The sequence below is a fragment of the Botryllus schlosseri genome, chromosome 16, assembly GCF_051294905.1.
Source record: "Botryllus schlosseri isolate E-star chromosome 16, Bs_hap1, whole genome shotgun sequence".
Taxonomy (NCBI): domain Eukaryota; kingdom Metazoa; phylum Chordata; class Ascidiacea; order Stolidobranchia; family Styelidae; genus Botryllus; species Botryllus schlosseri.
In genome coordinates this window covers 8,911,323-8,932,834 of record NC_137251.1, presented here as the reverse complement: position 1 = coordinate 8,932,834, position 21,512 = coordinate 8,911,323, and the positions used below count along the sequence as shown (strand labels likewise).

General features: G+C 40.0%; 3 protein-coding genes across 5 annotated transcripts; 1 reads left to right on the top strand and 2 right to left on the bottom strand.

Moving 5' to 3' along the window:
• Nucleotides 1-4,969: 4,969 nt before the first annotated feature.
• On the bottom strand, nt 4,970-8,740 carry LOC145459075 (transcription factor MafK-like). The gene is made up of 5 exons (XM_080337667.1): nt 8,576-8,740; nt 8,006-8,101; nt 7,802-7,927; nt 6,792-6,908; nt 4,970-5,388 (listed from the first exon to the last, which is right to left on the bottom strand). The coding sequence occupies exons 1-5, from the start codon at nt 8,603-8,605 to the stop codon at nt 5,320-5,322; spliced, it is 438 nt and encodes a 145-aa protein (XP_080193793.1). The 5' UTR covers nt 8,606-8,740; the 3' UTR covers nt 4,970-5,319.
• Nucleotides 8,741-10,608: 1,868 nt separating this feature from the next.
• On the top strand, nt 10,609-11,618 carry LOC145458828 (calaxin-like). Its single transcript, XM_080337322.1, has one exon. It carries the CDS (start codon nt 10,803-10,805, stop codon nt 11,433-11,435), a length of 633 nt encoding a protein of 210 aa, XP_080193448.1. The 5' UTR covers nt 10,609-10,802; the 3' UTR covers nt 11,436-11,618.
• Nucleotides 11,540-20,529, bottom strand: LOC145458827 (NFU1 iron-sulfur cluster scaffold homolog, mitochondrial-like). 3 transcript variants are annotated; one of them, XM_080337320.1, is made up of 8 exons: nt 20,275-20,529; nt 18,806-19,023; nt 17,755-17,902; nt 16,767-16,830; nt 15,814-15,958; nt 14,406-14,512; nt 13,718-13,858; nt 11,540-11,692 (listed from the first exon to the last, which is right to left on the bottom strand). In XM_080337320.1, exons 1-8 carry the CDS (start codon nt 20,331-20,333, stop codon nt 11,627-11,629), a joined length of 948 nt encoding a protein of 315 aa, XP_080193446.1. In that variant the 5' UTR covers nt 20,334-20,529; the 3' UTR covers nt 11,540-11,626. The 3 variants fall into 3 exon arrangements, with proteins under 3 accessions (XP_080193446.1, XP_080193445.1, XP_080193447.1); XM_080337319.1 differs by lacking the exon at nt 20,275-20,529 and adding an exon at nt 20,054-20,247; XM_080337321.1 differs by lacking the exon at nt 20,275-20,529 and adding an exon at nt 19,660-20,042.
• Between the last annotated feature and the right edge of the window lie 983 nt (nt 20,530-21,512).

Sequence of the window (21,512 nt, the reverse complement as noted above, 5' to 3'; positions counted from 1 at the left end):
TTCGAGACGATATGTTGATAGAAGTATACTTCGTCGACAAACATTCAGGTACCGGTACTTCAATCCAACAAAACCGTTTGCATAGTTTCCGGGTGAGCGTGACTGGCCTCTTATTTCATAAATAAAATGCTAATCGCTAACATTTGCTATCCATCAACTAGATGAATCGGTACTTCGAATCTTTCATGTTAGCTGGTAGGAATGTGATACGTTTCTCCGCACCAATATGTATCATTTGTTACCCAAATCCCCCCTACGTCTGGTAACGGCGTCATAAATATTTACACACAAGTCGTTCAATAAAACAGTACGGATTGGAATCAAGACTCTGGCAATTGCCTTATCAGAAAATCAAATCGAGGCGATGATTGAACTAAAATATATGCATGTGAATAATCTTCGCAAGCGCGCTACTTAATAAGTCTGAAACACTAATTACGTGGTAGATATCAGAACATCATTAAGTTTACGAGCAATATTCACTCAAAATAGGAATACTATTATACTCAAACATACTCCGTATCACTCGTTTTGACAACAAATATATCGTTTGCATGTATATAAATAGCAAGCGATTTAATGAAGTCAAAATTCTCGAACCGAATTTCATAATCTTAGTAACCTTAGCTGCTTACGGCGGCTCGAGTTATTGTTCTGCTCGATGTGGGAATTCAGAATCATTTCGTTATCAGATGCTATGTACCAAAGAGTCACTAGCGACATCTAGTGTATGTTGCGGTATATTTTACGGTAACTACTGGTTTTAATCCGGATTTACGCGAAACAGTAATGTTTATTTCAGTGACGTGCCTCACATTCATGATGTAGCTTTGCACTACATGCTTGGTAAGGTGCGATACGACCGATCGAGTTTTCAAGGCTTCCACAGTTGAAAATAAGGAAACTAAAATTCTCGTTGATAAATTCACCCTTAGTGGCAAGAAGCTTACACATTCAGTACAAGAAAATAACATTTCATGCTACCCGACTCGAATCATTAGAATTATTAGAACACTAATGAGACAGCCTACCCCAGTGCTGCTCTACAACCTTTTTCGTCGTGGAATCGCCCAAACGTAGAAGAAAAGCCTTCATTCGTGAAACGCACACGATTCTGTCTTGGTATTTCTTTGTAGGGTGCATCATTTTCCTCTGCGGTTTGCTTATGTACGGTGTGGCGCAGATTACACTATTATATTAAATACGAAAAACCACTCCGAATCGCACCAAGCGTGAATAAGATTTTCAAGTTGAATTAAAATCTCTCAAAGATTTAGGAACCAATTCGTTCATTCAAATTGCATTTCGACGGCCGTCAACACACGCTAATTTAATATGTGTAGGGCCGCATAACTATTGTTAAACGGCTGCATGCCACCATACCCCTGCAGGATCCCACCCTGGCCTGTTGAAATATGGATGAACAAAGCTACAACGTATTGGGAATGCTAAATACTAATCAGGGCTCCAGGTTACCGAACCACCACCTAACACAGTGTTTCTCAAACTCGACCCATTACCAATGACTGATGATGATGAATAATCAATGAGGATAAGCATTTGCTTACGACATCACAAAAGGAATGTAATTTACAAGCTGCGTAGGCTACACTACAGCTGATATAAACATTGTACAACCGGTCATCAATCAACATGTTCTGCGGCAGAAACTTGCCTATTTATTGCGATAGCTAGTCATTGGTCCATTTCAATTCGGGTTTGGTACACTCCAGTACACCCGATTTGAGTGGTCATTCATTGGTTTGGTTTATTATTAGCAATTTTATCAGTTCAATACACCACAAAAATGCGATACAATGAAAAGACAGGAAGATGTCGAAGCGACAAGGAGTAGTCTATGGAATCTGACACCCTTTTATAATTTTGGTACACCCCAGGGTACACGAAACACCCGGTTGAAGAGCCCTAACCTAGGCTACTCATCAACTCAGGAAACAAATACCTTCAAATCCCAATGAGACAGGGTCCCCACAATTCATATCTACACTAGGGGTATTAACAATGACTTTTTTTCTCAAATCAAACTGGCTACTTGATAAAATTGTTAGGTTACCTAATTTAAGCCTACACACAAAATTTGGTTCAATTCCAGCCAGTAGCTGCATAGCTACAGAAGAAAGTTTCGATTTATTATGTAAAGATAAATGATAAAAAAAAAAATCTGTTCACCCCGTGATTGTGTTACGCTGTCTATAGGAACGATGTTCACCAAATTTGGTTCAATTCCAACCAGTGGAAGGGGAGTTTTTGCCGTCGAAAAATTTTGATTTGAATAAAATAGTATTTACGGTGAGAACACCTATAATAAGTAATTCAAGAATAGGTCACCCTAAATACTATTTGGATTCGAATAAAATGCTATTTACGGTGAGCACACTATAATAAATAATTAAAGAATTAGTCACCGTAAATACTATTTTATTGATAATCCAAATTTGTCGACGGCAATAACTCCGCTTCCACTGGTTGGAATTGAGCCAAATTTGGTGAACATCGTTTCTATAGACAACCTAACACTTTCATGTGGGGAAAAGGAAATTTCAAAATTTTTGTTAATATATTTTTATATAATAAATAGAAACTTTGTTCTCCTGTATCAACGCGGCTACTGGCTGGAATTGAACCAAATTTGGTGTGTAAGCTTAAATTAGGTAACCTAACAATTTTATCAAGTAGCCAGTACAATTTGAGAAAAAAAGCAATTTTTGAAGACCCCTAGTGTACAATTGTGCATGCCTCCTGTTTGCATTGCCTGAGCCCAGATCTGATTTCAAAATGAAATCAAGTAGTTTCGAGACCTTCCTATCTTCTCATTGTATCGCAATATTGTGACCAGGGCTTTGGAGCCGGAGTCGGAGCCCGGAGCCGGAGCCCCGGAGCCGTGCATTTTTGCCGAAGCTGGAACAGGAGCCGGAGCTCTACATAAAATTCAGCCGGAGCCGGAGCTGGAGCCAGTTATTTGAGGGGTAGCTCCGGCTCCGACGTATTTCATAAGATGCTATTATCATCATCAGCACATTGCTGGCCAATTGTATACGGTTCGAAAATAATGATCACTATGTATTACGCGAGACGGGAGAGGGGATAAAAACGTGATTTCGTTGCACATGTCCATATGACGAGCACGAGCCGAGAAATTCTATCTTATAGTTGCTATGAATCGGATGAGCAAATACTCGTTCTTTCGTGATAGTTCTTTAATCGGGCCGCGAAATTGGACAGTGTTATTGAGTATGCATGCAATTATGCATGCTAATTGGAATTCATTACTGCGCATCATCGTCATTCACTCCAGTAAGGATTTTCGAGCGTAAATAGGGGATGGCAGAAGAGTAGCCCAAAACCCCATGATATTTCATGTTGGAGACAAATTACTGATTTGATACGCGATCTCCAATTTGTAATTATCTGTTCCGTTAATTCATTCTTGATGTCTGCTTGATACTCTATTCCCGGATTATCGCGCACTTTGACTTGTAAATGTGCAATGTGCATATACCTACTGCATATTTTAATTGGTTTTGGGCATGGCGCAATGTGCATGGCACAGTGTTAAATTCGATTATTCGATTTGTTTCAACCGGAAAATATTATATTCAGATAAACTTGATCGGGTGCACCAATATCGAACGTCAAACCATTGGCCATTTGGTACAAATCGAATTTCTATTGATCACGTCGTAATATCCGGCCATATTGCTCATACTACAGTTACAGTTGAATAATAATCGCACATTTAAAAATTGAATTGAGCTGTATGGCCTAAACTTAACGAGTACAGTGCCAGTGTTAAAACGCCGCATCTGAATTTTAATGCTGTACACAGCAACGGCACGGAGTAAAGTGCGTTCTAGTGCAACTATGATGTTATCGACAATTGACAAGTATTCATTATGTCGTCACAAGATTTTACGGCGACACCTATGTATTCGTTGCTGCTTCCGATGTTACTGACGGCTGACAGACTCTAGATTACTATAGATAACTATCCTACGGGTAAATTAGTAATCTATATAGACCAGGGGCGGCCCACCTTTTCGGCTAAAGGGCCACATGAAATTGACGAACGAGTGCGCTGCCCACTAGCCGCGCCAGGCGCGCAAAATTTTTAAAGTTAATATTATTAATACTTCGGTATATCGCGGGTCGACTGTATACCGCCCGCTGGACACAGTTTGCAAGGACAGGACTATTCGGCATCTGGACATATCGATATCGAAGATTTCCGCTAATATACGACAATCATTTTGTGCGTACATTTCATCGCCGACGATCTTTCTGCAAGCGCAAACGCGAAAATACTTTCTCTCGAAATTACGAATATAGTTAGGCTCAATCGGCTAAATCAGGCATTTTTTTATTTTCAGGTGGGGGTAGGCTACAAAGAAAGAAATCGTGTGACAATTAAACACGCGAAGCGTGAAGAAAAATTTTACTACTATTTTAGTTAATTGTAATGTACGACGATTTACTAAAAATGTGACTGGACCCTGGATCTGCCAATGCGTCGAAACTGATATTTTAGTCATCAACATCCCAAGTGTCGCTGGCAGACTAATCATATTTTTGGTTGGCCTTCCAAGTTCACAATCTGAGCAATTCAATTTCGATGATATAACAGAATTTAGATAATATACTGCGAAATTAGCTCGCGGGCTATTCTAAACCTTCTCGCGGGCCATATATGGCCCGCAGGCCGCGAGCTGCCCACCCCTGACATAGACAGACAACTTCGATAGTTTTCAGAGCCGGAGCAGTGGTAATAATGCGGCTCCGGAGCTGGAGCCGGAGCTAATGTATGATAGAAGAAAGCTCCGGAGCCGGAGCAATGCAAATTTACGGCGGCTCCAAAGCCCAGCGAAAGACGCAACTTGACATAGCTCAACTTTTCCATGCTTGTGAGAATGTATCAGTCAACGCAGCCTAACCACAAGATTGTCTCAGGAAATGTATGTGTGAGCTCCCTCATTATATGTATTCACAAAATGGAAAATATAATAACAAATGAGTAAAAGGGTAAAAGGCATAAATTTTATCAACGATGTCACCATAACGGACAAATAGCATGTACAACATATTAGACCAGGTCCATTGGAAGATATAAACGCCGTACGCTGACAGTCAAAACATGTCGCTATGAGATATCCTTATGACTGAGAACTTGTGCGAAAAACTCAACAGGTGGTGAAGGTGAATAAAGGCTTGATGTTCAATTATAGAATCCCGGTTAACGTTGTTGAACTGGAAGTGCGATGTATATCTAATTGCTTTGAACGTCTAGCCGCGGCAGTCTTCTTGTCACGTTCGTTCGTCGGCCGGCCCGCCGTTCGCCGTCGTTGGACCTGCTGATTTCAGCGGCGTCGAAACCTGCGCAGAGCAAATGTAGCGTTCATCGTTGTGTAAGAAAGAAAGTCTTTCGGTTTATGCCTATTGCGGAATTGCTACAGCGAATCAGTGTTCAGTTTTAGCTCAATGATTTCGCCGAAATTCCATGCCGAACGTCCTGACAGCCTCGACTGCACCCATTTGATTTGGCATAGTGGTTAAGTCGACCCCAAAACACCAATGAAGGACGTAGAATCGAATGAAAAAGAGCAAGAAAGTGGGTCTAAAGTAAGACAGTCGAAAATCAAGATCGAACACTGTCACATCACATCGATCACCAGGACAAGGTGGATGCTAGATTGACAGACGTAATTTATGGGTTTGACATCCTTCTATTTGTTCATTACATCGCATTGTGTCTACGCCTTGTATATTGTGTGTCTTGAGCGGATGGAGATATATAAGCCTACGATTAGTACCCGGACTTATCGCCGCCGGTATTGGTTAATTGGGGAATTGAATCCGAGAGGTAGATCAGAGACGTAATCATCATCATCATGATTGATTTATTAGCAATTTTTATCAGTTCAATACACCGCAAAAATGCGATACAATGTAAAGATAGGAAGGTGTCGAAGCGACTTGGAGTAGCCTATGGAATCGGGCACCCACCTTGGCCTAGGCGATGTAAAGAGGAGGCATACACACTGAATGGAAAGTAAATAAGATAGATAGAAAAAGCAAGCAAGCTGCCGTGGCTGTGATATTCAACTGTGTGATAATGTGCATTACTGTGATTTGGATTGCCCGTTTCGTAAGCTGCTGCTGAGTATTGTTGAGGAAAGGACGTTATGTATTTTATCCTTGATGTTTTTGCGGCATATACACTGACTCGTGATACATGCACACTTGCACAGTGCACACGATATGTGCATAAGCATACCACGAGTACATCATGTGATTACGCCGCCGGACAAGGGAGGCTTTCCAAGTCTCGCACCACCCCTCCATGCTATCCCGGTAATGCTGAGCGCCAAGCGGGGAAGTCATGGATAGCAGTGTTACTAATGAGGTCTTTGGTCTGAACGGCCAGGGATTGAACCCACGACCTACCGATTAAGAAGCCGGACGCTTCACCGTAACGCTATATTGTCGGTTGAGTATGGTCATGCATGGCATAGTAGACAGTAGACACACATACCAGTAAACTGGATATTAAGGAATAGAAAATCCACAAGAGATGGTCAGTGCAGTGACGAAGAATTTTTACTTTTCAGAGGTTCTGCCTACTTGTACTGCTTAATCAAATGGTTGCATTTTTGGACTACTTACACTTCTACTTCAGTCAAAATTTATGTTACATCTACTACTACTTGAGTGCAGCAATGAATACTTTGACCACCTCTGCCTGCAACACAGTATATTATTGATAAGCCTCAGCCTACCCCATTTGTATCGCTGCTGGAAACTGTATTTGCGAAGGTTTCCAGATCATCATACTTCTTCTGCAATAGTTTCAACTCCATGTTCATTTTTTCATTCTCCTGTGCGATCATTTCGACCTGTTGCAACATGGAAAATAAAACATCATGCTAGACAGAAACGGGCGGGACGGACACTACACAACCCACAGCCTATACCTGTGGTGAGGAGCCGGCAGTCTGCTTGCATATTCAATGTGACAATTGTGACATCTGTCAGTCAGACACTATTTCGTTAAAGAGGCACATAATATTTGGGTAATTTTGCATGTACAACTGTACATATATTCCCTTCAAATGACTCAATTGATGACATTATTGTTGATTTACATTCAACATTAGAAATTGCACAACATTCAACCACTTGCTATATTTGTTATGCGCAAGTTGCTCGATTGGCACTTGTATGGTTTCGATATTTCTATAAACTGAACTTGAAAACAGAAAATATTAGTCCTGGCCGGACTGTTGCACAATTCATGCAGCTTGAAGTAAGTAAGTTCCTCACCACTTCCCTATGCCTATAAAAATATGAACGGAGACACAGCCGCTACAACGGTAGAAACATAGCCAGGATTTTAAATTTTGCATAGTCACGAGTAGAGAGGCCACATTCGAACACTAAACCTTCACGGTCTGAAACATGAATGCGTCACAGCTATCAAGAATCACTCTTAAAATACCTCATTAATTCATGGACCATTATTTAACCATGAATGTCAAGTCAGGCTGCATTGCAAACAATTGGGTGTTTGGGTCTATTATTTCTTTTAAACAATTGAATAACGTATTCATATTGAAATAAAAACGAATATTTTTGGCAGTCACTCATGAATTGTGTACTGGTTGCTGACTGTTGCTCCTGAAGAGTGTCAGCCGAAAATATTTGGGATCACTTCAATATGAATATATTATTCAATGGTAAAACGATTATGAACCTCGACATGTCATTGGCAGTTACAATTGTGACTCACCTCTTTCTGCAAATGCTTTCTCTGCAAGTCAAGCTCGTCCTTTTGGGTCAGTCGTTTTATTCTGCATGACGCCGCGTATCCTCTGTTCTTCAAAGTTCTCCGCCGTTGTTTCAGGCGTTTGTTTTCCTACGAAATCGGAAAAAAAAAATAACGATTTCATCATTGCAGGTTCTGTGACAACGTTGCCATGTTGTGATGCAATACCTCAGGAGGAAGATTCCGCAGGCACCTGTTAAGGTCTCTCACACTCATATTGAGAAGCTCTTCATCCGACAATTGGATGCCAGAGTCTGTTGTGATCTATGAAACAAATGTATACGATTTGTCATGAAATCAAGCTGCTAGCCAAATGCCGCAATAGAGTGGATCAATAGGACTTGAGTCAGGTCAGGTTTGTCTGGTTGGCTATGTCATCCCCGCCATGGCGCCATGTAGTGTAGGGCAGCAGATTGACAAGATATGCACTTGAATTTGAATGAATGACCTATCATGCATACTCTACTGTAAGACGTGTGATGGTTGGAATAATAAAGTGATACAGTTTGAATTCTTTTGGGGATGGGTCGAGTGTTTGGGCCAATCTATCACGCCTTGCCTGCCTACTGGGGAGGGTAATTCGTTATTTATCAGAAATCTCGCGAACTCAACTGCAACTGCAACACCAATCGCTATATATTGCAAAGGGCAAAGGTAGGTCTGTGGGAAAGGGCTGCCAGATCGAAACACCTAGGTAAAGTCTATCAAACAAATCATACACACTGCAACAAGTCTTACCTGCACTTCGTGCGCATTAATACCGTCCATTTTCGCGCTGGGCTTGCTCAAGTTGAAAGACAAATCGACGATGAATATCTAGTTGAGACTTGATGTTGGGAAAACAATATATTTTATGATGCTGATACGGCTCAATTCGATGCTGTAAAATAATGTTAATCACTAGACCAGGATTGGCCCTGACTTTCGAGATACACGACACCAGAACAATAAAACTCCTACTACTACAACAACAACACTGATTTTGACAACAATGATTACGAGATATTATAGAAACGTTAGTCATAGTGCTCCCAATGATTCAGTCGTGCTACAATGAAATATTCTTACCGGAAATATAACAGGTTCTCATGTATAAAATCACAAGATGGGATTTTGAACAATAAATTGATACAGACGTGTCAGAAGTAATATAACCATTAATCAATTATAATAAATAATCGTCAGATTATATTTTCATCTGAACAAGACACACACCATGTACATTGTACAATGCGATAACAGACAGTGCGATATAATGAATGAACAGACAGGATGCCGAACGACCAGTTGCTGTTGCAGTTGCGGTCTCTTAAACCATGGAAAACAGTTTCCCATGCTTAAACTGGCATCCACCTACGCCTATAGGGATAGATGTCATAGTCCCCTTTTCAATGAATGCATATCATCGTTGGATGCAAGGTAATGATGCATGTGTGCAACTAATTATATTGCAATCTGAAAGAACACCAAAAAATAACTGAAAGATAATTTTTGGCATTGCTTGATCCATGTCTTTGAACTACTGAGCTTTGAACTCATAAATTTGTGAAATTTATGATTTAAGCGATTTCATTTAAACTAGTATTCTATCATATAGTAATGATGATATGCCAGCAAGTAATTTAGACGCTGTATGTAGTGGTGTATATGAAGTACTCTTGTGAACCACTGAGCTATATAAACATTCAAAATGGAATTCAAAATTTACACGACACAAAAAGCTTGATTGGATGCAGTATGCAAAATCCACTGAGTTCATGAAAAAAATTGTGATATAAAATCAATATTAGTCGATATATATGAAGAGAGTGACAGATGGTTGTTTCCCTAACACCAGCGTTACCAGGTTGAAGCCACATAATGATAGGCTTACCATATTTTGGAAATCCAAAAAGAGGCCACTTTTTTAGAAATTCGCAACTTGCAAAACCGGAGTAGAATTCTCAGAAAACGGTGAATATTTCCCACTTTGTGATCGGTTGAAAAAAAAAAAGTCATCTCTCCCGATCAGATCTCAAGATACCGTTTTTCTCTCCACATTGCCAGGTGGATGACCAAAATAAAAATAAAAAAAAGGTCATCTTTTCGCTCAGAGTTAAATTCACCGTTTTTGACTCTGAAATATCCGCCGGAGCGTCACTTCTGTGCTAATTTGCGGCATATCACTTGCAATTTGCTCTAAATCTGACCTAAATTTTCAAAAAAGAGGACAAAATCTCAAAAAAGAGGACAATAGGGCGTCCTCCGAGGACACTTTCAAAAAAGTCAAAAAAGAGGACAAATTCTCTTAAAAGAGGACGTATGGTAAGCCTACATAATGAGGCATGTGTTGCCTACCGACACATGCAACATTCATTTTTGTCGCTCATGTTATCCTATACAGTGTGCAATGTATGCATGCCGTAAAATACTACTCCAAGTCGTTTTGGCACCTTCTTATCTTTTCATTATATCGCAATCTTGTGGTATCTATATTTGATAAAAAATTTAATTCAATGATATGATGTGAATGGGTAAATATATAGATAATATTGTAGATAGAGCTTGAAATCCAAGATATTTCGTCTCATATATATCGATGGCAATAGTCCTATTACCATAAAGTTAGTTTTAATATTTATATGAGTACGGCAACAACAATTGTGCATAAATCTACAAGTCAGGAAAATTGCGTTCATGTGCACTGTCCAATGTGTTAACTTAAATGTACACGGTCCATTACTAGTTGCTAAGGTAACGATAAAGAAAGGGACGCTTTGCCGCTATCGCTTCGTTGTATACCCCGAAGTACGGTACATCGTGCAACAATCGTGAATATTGGCAGAAAATCATTACGAACGTCAGTTATACTATTAGTTTCTCATCGAAATTTTCCAGATACTGAGTAATTAAAGGTGTGAAATGCCATAGGCTATTCTAATAGTCCAGTCCAGCTATTCACCGTGACACACGTCAAAACTGAATAATGTATAATCTAAATCAATCGACCAGGAAGTTGGTAGCGAAAGAAGTGGAGGAAATAACCGCGAAAAAACTTTATTCGAGATTTAGCAAGCACCAATTGCACGCCCTCCTGTATATATTCCACAGTACCAAAGGGAAAAATGATAAACTCGACCGTGGCCAGTTTAGAGACCTTCTCACCGAAGATTTCAACATGACCGACGACTTAATCCTGGACAGGATGTTCCGGGCTTTCGATTGGAAAAACGACTCGTACATCACCACCGACGAATGGCTTCCGGGGTTGGAAGTGTGGATACACGGCACTCTCGAAGAAAAAATTGCGTACACCTTCAACGTTTATGACCTCAACGGCGACGGGTATATTTCGAGAGAGGAAATGTTCCAGCTGCTGAAAAACTCTCTAGTCAAGCAACCCAGCGAGGAAGACCCCGATGAGGGGGTGAAAGACTTGGTTGAAACCGCGCTAAAGAAAATGGACTACGACCACGATAGTAGGGTATCGATTGGTGACTTCAAACAAGCCGTCCAGGCTGATAACCTACTTCTTGAAGCCTTCGGCACTTGCCTACCGGCCTGGCCCCAGATCGAGGCTTTTGCAAGAAAAATGGACCAAATTATGAGCAAGAAATGACGTGACCGACACTGAAACTAACCTCCAATGATTTATTCCCCCCTGACCAACGAGACCACACGCTTACGCCAAAAGATTATGACCAAATAGCTGACACACTCGAACGCACTTTATAATTTATTGAGGCATATGATGTGAACAACTGCGATAATATGGCAGGTAAATATAAATGTATTTGAAAAAGGTCGGAATTACGCGAATATGCAAGCTGTTTTCTTCGATCTGCTATATGAGATGTCCGCGGGTGGTGACGATACCTGTAAAATATATTGAATACATTTACTAGAACGTGGGACACAGTGGCTGTAAACAGGTCAAATAGCACAGACAATCCATGCCAGAAGACACTTTATTTTTATCATAAGAGGCGTAACTGAATTTGAAACATGACCGACATTTCTGCCAACACCGAGATTGTAGTATAGTTGATCACCACTAATCAGGTGCCTTTTTCAAAAGCCAAGAACAATTGCTGGTGTTAACAACACTTTCATTGTAGATGTAATGGCATTAGCGACAGTAATATATACATTAGGGATAGTGATCTATAACCCAGCTTCGACAAGGTTGATATCTGCACTTTACACTCTGCCAGCTGTAGTGAAGTAGTAATGTGTGTCGGCGGTTCATGGGTAATTGTGCCTAGTAAATATATTTAAGCGAGTACATATTGGAAAAAGATACCCACCCAAGTTCCCTAGGATATCATAAATTCCGATACGGTTGGTGGAAACCGATCCTCGATCAGGAAAATAGTGACACAGCACTTCTATTGATTTTGAACATTACATAATATAATGAAATTACTAATCAATTTTATCCACCCGTCATCTTGCTGAAATCGGATCACGACAAGTTTTTCGAAACGGTATACATATATCCGTGGGATAATGAGGAAGAGGTGCAGTTAAGGCAATGAAATAATCGTGCAATATTGACATCAGAACAGCATATTAGAAAGCAAGGAAGCCGGGTAGTTCCGTTTATGTTCAGCTTAGGTAGCGTAGTGTTGTGCAACTGGTGTTTTTAATCACACAATAAAATGGCCTAACCCTGTTAATTGGAACAAGAATCGGATTGTTTGTGAGTGCGCAGAACAGTGTTGGGATCAATTCACTATGAAATGAATAAAATTGACTCGAGTCACAAGTCGTTTCGAGTCACTGCAAATTTTGAATTGAGTCAATTTCAGGTCGTCAAATATATTCAGTTTGCGTCGTTTGATTGGAATGTGTGGATGCATATGCATAATTTCTGAACTAGTCAAATTTGGTGTCATGCTATTTGTACTAAACCAGTGGTTCCCAACCTAGGGATCGCGGCCCCAATATGAGCGTTTGCCTATTTTCTAGGGGTCACGCTGACAAAAATTAATTACCAATGACTATTACAAGAATGCCGATTAATCAGATCCAATCGGCTGCTCATTTCTGAAAACTTTAGTTCCTTTTTTAAAAGGAACAACCTTTGAGGAATGTGAACCTGGCAAACAAGGTACCGGTCGTACCGGATCATTCAAAGCGTCATTTTAAAGCGCCACCTGCTATACTGTAAGGTTGATGTCTGGCCACCACTATGAAGATTAAAGCATCGGGTACATAGAAATCAATAGAATTGGGATTTCTCCTTCCAGGAAAACTACACGACACCGGTAGTGCTACATGTTAAAATTATATAGACCACGGCCGAATAACTTGCAGATCGTAATGTCAATGTGTATTTTGCGTGAAACAGTATATCATGTACCATTACTTGACTGCTTTGATTGGATATAGATAGAAATAATTCCATAGTCCATGCCATAGTCTTGATGGACGGGGATTGCTATTGATCACAATCACCAGCTACCCACATAGGCTCGTGAGTAGGTTCGGGCAAAGGTACTGACATTTTTTTTCAGTAATCAGCAAGCAAATTAAAAGGTTGGTATCGGAACATGATCGGAACATAATCCCTGTCCAGGACATTATGATAGCAGTCAATTGGATTCCAAAGCTATATTGTCACTTTCAATGTCGCTGCTGATGGCACTGATTAATTGATCATGTCGAAAATCCAAACAGAGATGAATTCCAGTGAAAAAGGATTAGCATTGATCACATGGCTTTGCAAAGTTAAATGTTTGATGACTTGAAAATGACTCGAAAATTTCTCTGTAAGCCTCAAGTCATTCGATATTTGTACCACATCGAGTTAGAGTCGTTTTAGGGCAGCGAGTCGAGTCAAGTCATGTCATTCTAGTTATTCAACATTACGACAAATTGATCAAGTCTTATACTGACCTCTACGATGCTGTCGACGCCAGGCACGTAGAATTGGAGTAACTGCAAAATAATATTTCGCAATATCGTCATCGCGTCCCTAGACGACAAGCAAGTACCGGAAAATGATAGGAAAACCAAGCCTTCGAAATATCGATATTCCTGAAAAAAGTAATAATTCGGATCACCCTACAATCATCCCGCGAGGATACATAAAGGGTATGCAATGCGGGTATCGGGTGTTTCGCATGGTCGGTGCTCTAATTGAAGAGGTATAGGTTTATAGAATACATTTATTTACACAATAACTTATATCAGCGGTCCTCGGCTTTTTATTGGCCGCGTACCGCCATGAAACCTTTATCGTTATTGCGTGCCACCAAGTCTTAGAACAATATAATTGGATCAAAATCATATATAGCCAGAGGTGATCGAAGTAGCCATTGTTGGTTTTCAGTAGAACTAGATGTTAAGTCATAAATTTCACCTCAAGCATAAGCAGAAGTAGCGATTTTCAAGTAAGTGAAAAAATAAGTATTCTAGTCCTTTTCTGCCAAAAAAACTGGTTCATACAAATAAGTTTGCAGTCGGGAATAAAATTATCATCATTATCATTTATTTGAAGAGCTTCTTGGAGGTACAAAACTTCAATATACTATTCAATTATCATCTAATGCAGAATAAAAGAGAATTCAACCAATATCCTCACCAAAAATCTGACGTCTCCGCCTTCCTGTTTTACCACCGGCCTGATGCGAGTATTTATCAAATCTTCTATAATTAGACTCGAGTCGTCTTTGTCAAATATGATCTTATCTGCGGGAGAGTGAAATAATAGTATTAATAACGATAACGATGCTTCAGCTAGATGGGAAGGCTTGTATGCTAATATCTGGCATTGTACTTAAGGAATTTAAAATCAAACTGTAGGTAATTCAAAGATATCCAGATATATCCCAATCAATAAGATCATAATCGTCATAAATGTATTGTTTCACGGGCCGTGGCAGATATATGGAAATAAGCGATAGCATTAGTTGAAATAAATGTCGGCATTTTATCCCATAGATTCCAGAAACACAGTGCTGATTTTAAACCCCTGATGAATTCTGGTCTTCCTGGGGTTTGAAGATTTTTGAATAGCCACATATTCATAAATATTTAAACGGGTGCCACCAGATCACAATAGTTCAAGAGATCAGAAGAGTTGAAGTGCTTTTTAACCACAAATTACTTGAAAGAAAAATGTAAAACATCCAAAACTCTTCCTGCCCATATTCAGCGGTTATTGACCACGCCGTATTTTGAAACACTGGTACAAACCACATTTGTTACGAAATTGCGATACCCTAATGAGCCATGGAGTCTAATCCACCAAGAGTTTTATTGGATTCTGCAGGGTTGTAACCAAGTCACAAGCCTACGAGTCACAAGTCAATGTCACTTCAATAGTTTTGACTCGAGTCACGTTCAATTCACCACCGACTCAAGTCCAAGTCCAAGTCAGCAAGCAGAGGGTTGAGTCCGAGTCATGGTATTATGACTCGAGTCCGAGTCCCAGTCATTGTGTTGACTGCTCAGTTTCCATTTATAGTTTTGTTAAATCCACTTTTTATAACAGTGTTTGATGATATCGAAATCGAATTGTTTGCATTTATAGTATACCGTACTAATTTTCCCCACTTTTAGCAGTTTCTGGTCGCATTTTCAAGTACCAGTACCAATAGACGAAATCCCAATAGTGTCGTTACTTTACTGTTCTTCGAAATTACAATGAAATGTCGGTCATGGCCGTCTGATTCTCGAGTCATATGACTTGGTTCGAGTTATGCGCAATGTCTCGAGTCCAAGTCGAGTCAATACACAGATTGACTCGAGTCGAGTCATTATTGTTACTTCAGAAAATGGCTCGAGTCAAGTCGAGTCACCACAAAATCGTGACTCGAGTCATCAGTACTCACTCAGCACAACCCTGCTTGCCATGGAAATTTCATAATGCCAACATCACAAAATATCAAGATCACTCAGACCTCAGTACTAGCGTTGAAAATATGATATGATTCGGACAATGTTAAAGTACAAAGAAAAAAATTCATCTGCGTATTTCGTAAGCTTACGAGAGCTGGAAGCACGATCGCTGAGTACGGGCCGCCCGCCGGCGAAATAATCCATCAACGTCGCCAAAATTTTGGGTTTCAAATTTCTCCAGCTCACTGAACAATTTCTCTCACTTTGCAAGGTGACGTGTCTGTGACATACTTTCTGCAAAACGCAAAAATTAATTGATTAAATTCATTCGAACCGTCGAAAGGTTCGTGACAGGTACACGGCGACTTAACGCAGGGAAATTCCAAGACGCAATCTGCCAAAGTACGTTGAGGGCCTTTATATGAAAACTCCCGTAGCAATCAGAATGAGCATGAATATTGCATGAGGAAGGTGCGACACAGCCTTTTAGTAAGCCAATACGATTTGTACGCTGAGCCACATTTTATTGAAATGACTCGGTTTTCTACGGAAGGTGATATCAAGAAACCGCAACGTGGCCTAAATCACAAAAAGGCAAATATTTTGGCCCAAAGCCAGAAGATACTTACTCTAATTTACATAGCTTAGTGAATAGCCTACTTCTGTGCAACTACAGCCAACCTATAACTTTTAGTAAATCTAGGCAGTTTGCACTCCAACAAGATACACAAAGCCATATTTATTCGATCTATTTGTGTATTTGGATTCCAAAATTCTAACATTTCTCACCGAGTGATTAAACAGAAGGTCCAATCACCAGATGATACATATACCGTAATACAGTTTTCATGGCTCGGAAAGTAAAATAATTGTCTATGTATACCGTGCCCACCAGCGATAAAATGTGTTACTTGTAATGCTGGAAACCAGGAGTGCAACCTGTGACCTTAAAGGCCAGAAGTGAAAATTTCTATAGCCCGGAAGAACTGGCAATTTTGAAATGGTGAGCGGATCGCGAAATTATTTTCAAATATATTTTGAACAGGTATGCTTGAGGTATGCTCGTGTAGTCCGATATAGAATTATATTGATATTGAATTACCGTTATCTCGATATATTCTGAAGTCAGCTTGATTTTTTCTATCCCCCTCAATTTGAGCAATTGCCTGAAAATAGGAGGTAAATATTCTTTATGAACTCGGTTACAAATAATTTTTCAGAAGAGTGTGGCAAATCAGATAACAATTCTAGGAATGTGGACCACAAAAGACACAGAGCAACAGCCTGTGGTCATTCCAGATTCTAGTGATAAATCATAACATTCTCCATCAACTCAGACTCTAATTACAATTTGTCTCTCATCAGGTAGGTATAACGAATTGTGATATACAGACTTTGGAACCAAAAATTTGAATCAAGTACCGAGTCACCAAATGTCACCTTATCCCTCATGGATAGAAAGTTACTCGGGATGGCACTTAACAGTAGGGGATTAGGTTTGCGGACACATTGAAACTATGAGGGGACTTTCTAGTTTTGACGTATGCGGTAGAATAAAATAAGACGAACGCCGGTGACGCACATAGCAATGAAATTTTAATTAATATCATCCAAATATAGCTGTTGCTGACCTTACCGACATATAGAACGAAAGCCAAGGCATGCGTGCGACATAATTCTTGTGACTATCGTTGATCAACACTCATACATTATTCAAGAAATGCATCTCAGATGAGTTCATAGCATGTCGTTTTCATTCTACTAATCCAGCCGAAATTACACACGGAGTTCAATTTGATCAAGTCATAATATGGTTATTATGGGTGGACAAAATCGTGTACCTGGAGATATAATATTAAATTATTTTCTTACGCACTACTAAAACTGGAGCTACACCAACCAAGCTTTGTCAAGAGAACTCCACAATTGCAACCCACCAGTAGTCAAGTGTTGAGACGTCAACCTAAACTACAATTATTCACAAACATAATGCTAAAACAAGCGGAAAACGGAGATATGCAAGCCAGCAGGCATAAGACAACACACTACAGAAATACAATCTTCATCAAGGTCTGTACAAAACAACTCACATAGCCAGAGGTGACCGCGATGACCCAAACGTTGTTCTGCAGCAAAACGTCACTTCCCGCGACACACTCTTCAGTACAGGGCTGTCTGGATAAAATCGCATCACCAGTGGATTTGTCGTGGACATGGTATCTATCGTAACCCCTTCGGCTGTAAACAGTGAATACCGGACAGTGATAGAACACTAAACACAGCTCCACACAACAGTACGGGCAATACAAATAAGATTTAAAATGTCAGGTTATGAAATTCAGTGCAGCCAAACTGAGACCAAACTTATCTCTTGCTGATAAGAGAGACATTTAGAGAATATTTTTCATCAAACCAAAACATATAATCAACAAACTGCAACAATAACAATATCGAAAAACTTTTGTAGTGTCAGTCAGCCTGATCACACCCACATTTAAACAAGTAAAGTATCGTTATATCAACTTTTTGTAGTAATAATAACAAAAATAAGAACTCCAACAAACAATTACTAGATGACTAACAACAAGCATACAAAAATTGGAAACAGCCTCATTATGCATACCAATTGTAAGTCGGATATAAAATAGAAATTGCATTTGCATGATTGCTTTGATGTTGATCAATAGCTGAGTAAGGTTCACAGCGCTAGTGAATGCAATCAAATGAAGAGCAATTTCAGGCTTATCCAATCGGAGGATTTTGAATATTTAAATCACAATACAGGCGCATGGCTTCACATTTCATTCCATTACTGTAGGGATAACGGTAATAAAGAAACTCGAGCATAGGATGGACCATATTTAAAATCGATAATTCTCACACGATCAATTCACACACATATGTAAAATTACGAAGTGCACTCACCATGATACAGTGATCAGCCTTCTAAATTCGGGTAGACGCACTGCACAGATATCAATAGTCACAGCATGCAACAACGTAGCACTGTACAACATCCAAGACGACACAATCTGGTAAAATCAAGCAACAACATGTAGGTCTGTATAGGCTGAATAATGAGCAATTGGTACTACACAAATATTTAGTTAATGAAAATTTAATTAATAGCTTGTGTCTCACCATTCTTGACAACAACTAATCCTGGACGGGCAATCACTACCCTTTCTCCTAAATCTTCCAAAGATAAGCTTCTACTAGAGAGTGGCGATGTCTCAATTGACAGATTGGAATTATACGACCCGAAATGTTTACAAGGAGTAAGGGCACGCCTGCCCCTGAACCCATTGTTATCAGTCGTAGATTTCTTCTCCATATTGTCAGCGGCGAAATCCCCGAAACTGAAACAAGAGAATAAACTCAATGCTAATGCAAGTCATAATTCTCTGAGTGATGGAGGAATTACATAATAATTTATAGAGCACCGAAATTCAATATAACAATATATCATTACTACACTAGGAAAGGAAGGAAAGGATGTTGTTTATTTTTGTCATTGATGTGTTTGCGGCATATACACCGACTCATGATACACACACACACACACACACACGATCTGTTCATATGCGTACCATGAGTTCATGATGTGGATATGCCGCTGGACAAGGAAGGTGCAGATACAGCCCTTTACGGCTTTCTAAAGTCTTGCACCACCCCTCCATGCTATCCCATTAATGCATGAGCGCCACGCAGTGAAGTCGTGGATACCAGTGTTACTAATCAGGTCTTTGGTCTGACCTGGCCGGGGATCGAACCCACGACCTACCGATTAAGAAGCCGGACGCTTCACCATAACGCTATCTTGTCGGTTCGCTGTACACAAGAGACAATAAAATATAAAAGAAAGTAAGATAACAAATGTGTTCATTTTAATTAATTTGATTATATAAATTATCAAATATAAATAAGGTTGATTTATTCTACCATGTGTTCACAAATTCGAGCACTTCTAATGAAATATCAGAACTCATTCACACCTTTACTCCTAGGGCGGAAGAATCAAGTCGTAAAATCCAGAACGACTAAATCCTGAAAAATTGGTTCCCACTTCGTGGTCGGTTGACTAAAAAACTTTCCAGCTCAGCTCCTGAAATAGCCGCCGGGGCGTTACTTCAGTGCTGATTTACTGTTTCTCACTCGAATTTTTAAAATATACTTAAAAAATACTTAAAAAAGAGGACATTTGAGCGTCCATCGAGAACACTTTCTGAAAAAGTCAAAAAAGAGGACAAATCCTATTAAAAGAGGACGTATGGTACCATAACCCTATTATGTATACTACGTCAGACTGAAAACAGTGGTTGTCTTCGGCAATGCTAACAAGTTGCGCGTGACAGAACGGTTTCTTGCATAGATCTATTGGGTAATTACACGGAAAAGTTGCGGGTGACGTTGCCATCAATTCCACTCTGGTGCTGTACCGGCCGACGACCTTGCATGGAATAGGTGTCCTGTGCTCACACTATGTTTTATTTTTTATTAAATTTCTTCAACTTGGAGAATCGTCGCTGTTCACCTGATATACCAGGCATAACGTACCGAGATTCCAGTAGGGCCGACCGCCGTAGCTAATCTGATATATTAGTATTTACCTTCCGCCTTGAGCGTCTCCCTCAACGATTAACGGCGAGCATGTCCCAGGTGAGTTCATTTCTTTCGCCCAAGCCCTTAGTGAAATACAACTATAGTTTCACGACCAAGCAGCAGCGCTAACAAATGTTTTGTATGCTCAACACCAACACCCGACTGACGCGAGCTCCAGCTGCGTTTTTCACAACATAGCAAATCAGCTGCCACTGCCACTACAATCTCTATACTGCCACTGCGAGCATCAATGCCGCCGAGCAGTCGAGCACGTCTGCAGCAAATGTTCGAAGCTTTATATGTCACACATGACTGATTGTGCGTTAAATAATACTTTCAATCAATCAATGGACACTTGGACAGATTATATTTTCATCTGGCCTAGACATACAGTCTAGGCTTACCATACGTCCTCTTTTAAGAGGATTTGTCCTCTTTTTTGACTTTTTTGAAAGCGTCCTCGGAGGACGCCCTTTTGTCCTCTTTTTTGAGATTTTGTCCTCTTTTTTGAGATTTAGAGCAGTTTTAGGGCAAATTGCGAGTGATATGCCGCATATTAGTACAGAAGTGAAGCTCCGACGGGTGAAAAACGGTGATTTTAGCTGTGAGCGAAAAGATGACCTTTTTTTTTTAGTCAACCGATCACAAAGTGGGAATAATTAACCGGTTTTTGAGAATTTCACTCCGGTTTTGCAAGTTGCAAATTTCTGCAAAAGTGTCCTCTTTTTTGATTTCCAAAATATGGTAAGCTGCCTAACATACACACAATGTACAATGCGATGTAATGAACAAATAGGGGTATGCCGAGCGACCAACCAGTTGGTGTCTCTTGAACTGGCATTCACCTCGACCTAGTGCCCGATGTCACAGTGTTCTTCGATGTTATTCTCTCTTCGTCGGTCCTATACATAGAAGTAATTTCTTACTGTTTTTCTATCTTCATCGGGTCCGGGACTCGGGGCAGAGGAGCACAGAAAACCTCCCAAGCAGTGTTGGGATGACTCGAGTCCCTTTTTCGTATGACCATAGCCTTTATACCCGTTTTATCAAATTTAGCGCTCGGCAAGACGGTCAAAAATGGCCGTAAAGTTGCCTTTGACCAAATGGAAAGTATTACGTAGACCAATTTCACTGAACCGTGAGATTTGCTTGTGTCCACACCATATAGGACACTATGGTGAAACCGTCGATATTGGTAGCCTATATTCATGACTGCGTGGTTCCGAAATGACAGAAACGAATTTCC

Bases quoted from the DNA above. Each gene is read 5' to 3' on its own strand.
- LOC145459075 (XM_080337667.1), bottom strand. From the start codon at position 8,605: ATGGACGGTATTAATGCGCACGAAGTGCAG. The intron at 8,102-8,575 runs GTAAGACTTGTT...TTTGTTTCATAG, and splicing joins TTAATGCGCACGAAGTGCAG to ATCACAACAGACTCTGGCAT. The intron at 7,928-8,005 runs GTATTGCATCAC...CCGATTTCGTAG, and splicing joins TGCGGAATCTTCCTCCTGAG to GAAAACAAACGCCTGAAACA.
- LOC145458828 (XM_080337322.1), top strand. From the start codon at position 10,803: ATGTATAATCTAAATCAATCGACCAGGAAGTTGGTAGCGAAAGAAGTG.
- LOC145458827 (XM_080337319.1), bottom strand. From the start codon at position 20,121: ATGCAAGGTCGTCGGCCGGTACAGCACCAGAGTGGAATTGATGGCAAC. The intron at 17,903-18,805 runs GTGAGACACAAG...CACTGTTTACAG, and splicing joins ATTAGTTGTTGTCAAGAATG to CCGAAGGGGTTACGATAGAT. The intron at 15,959-16,766 runs GTAATTCAATAT...TGCGTTTTGCAG, and splicing joins CAGAATATATCGAGATAACG to AAAGTATGTCACAGACACGT.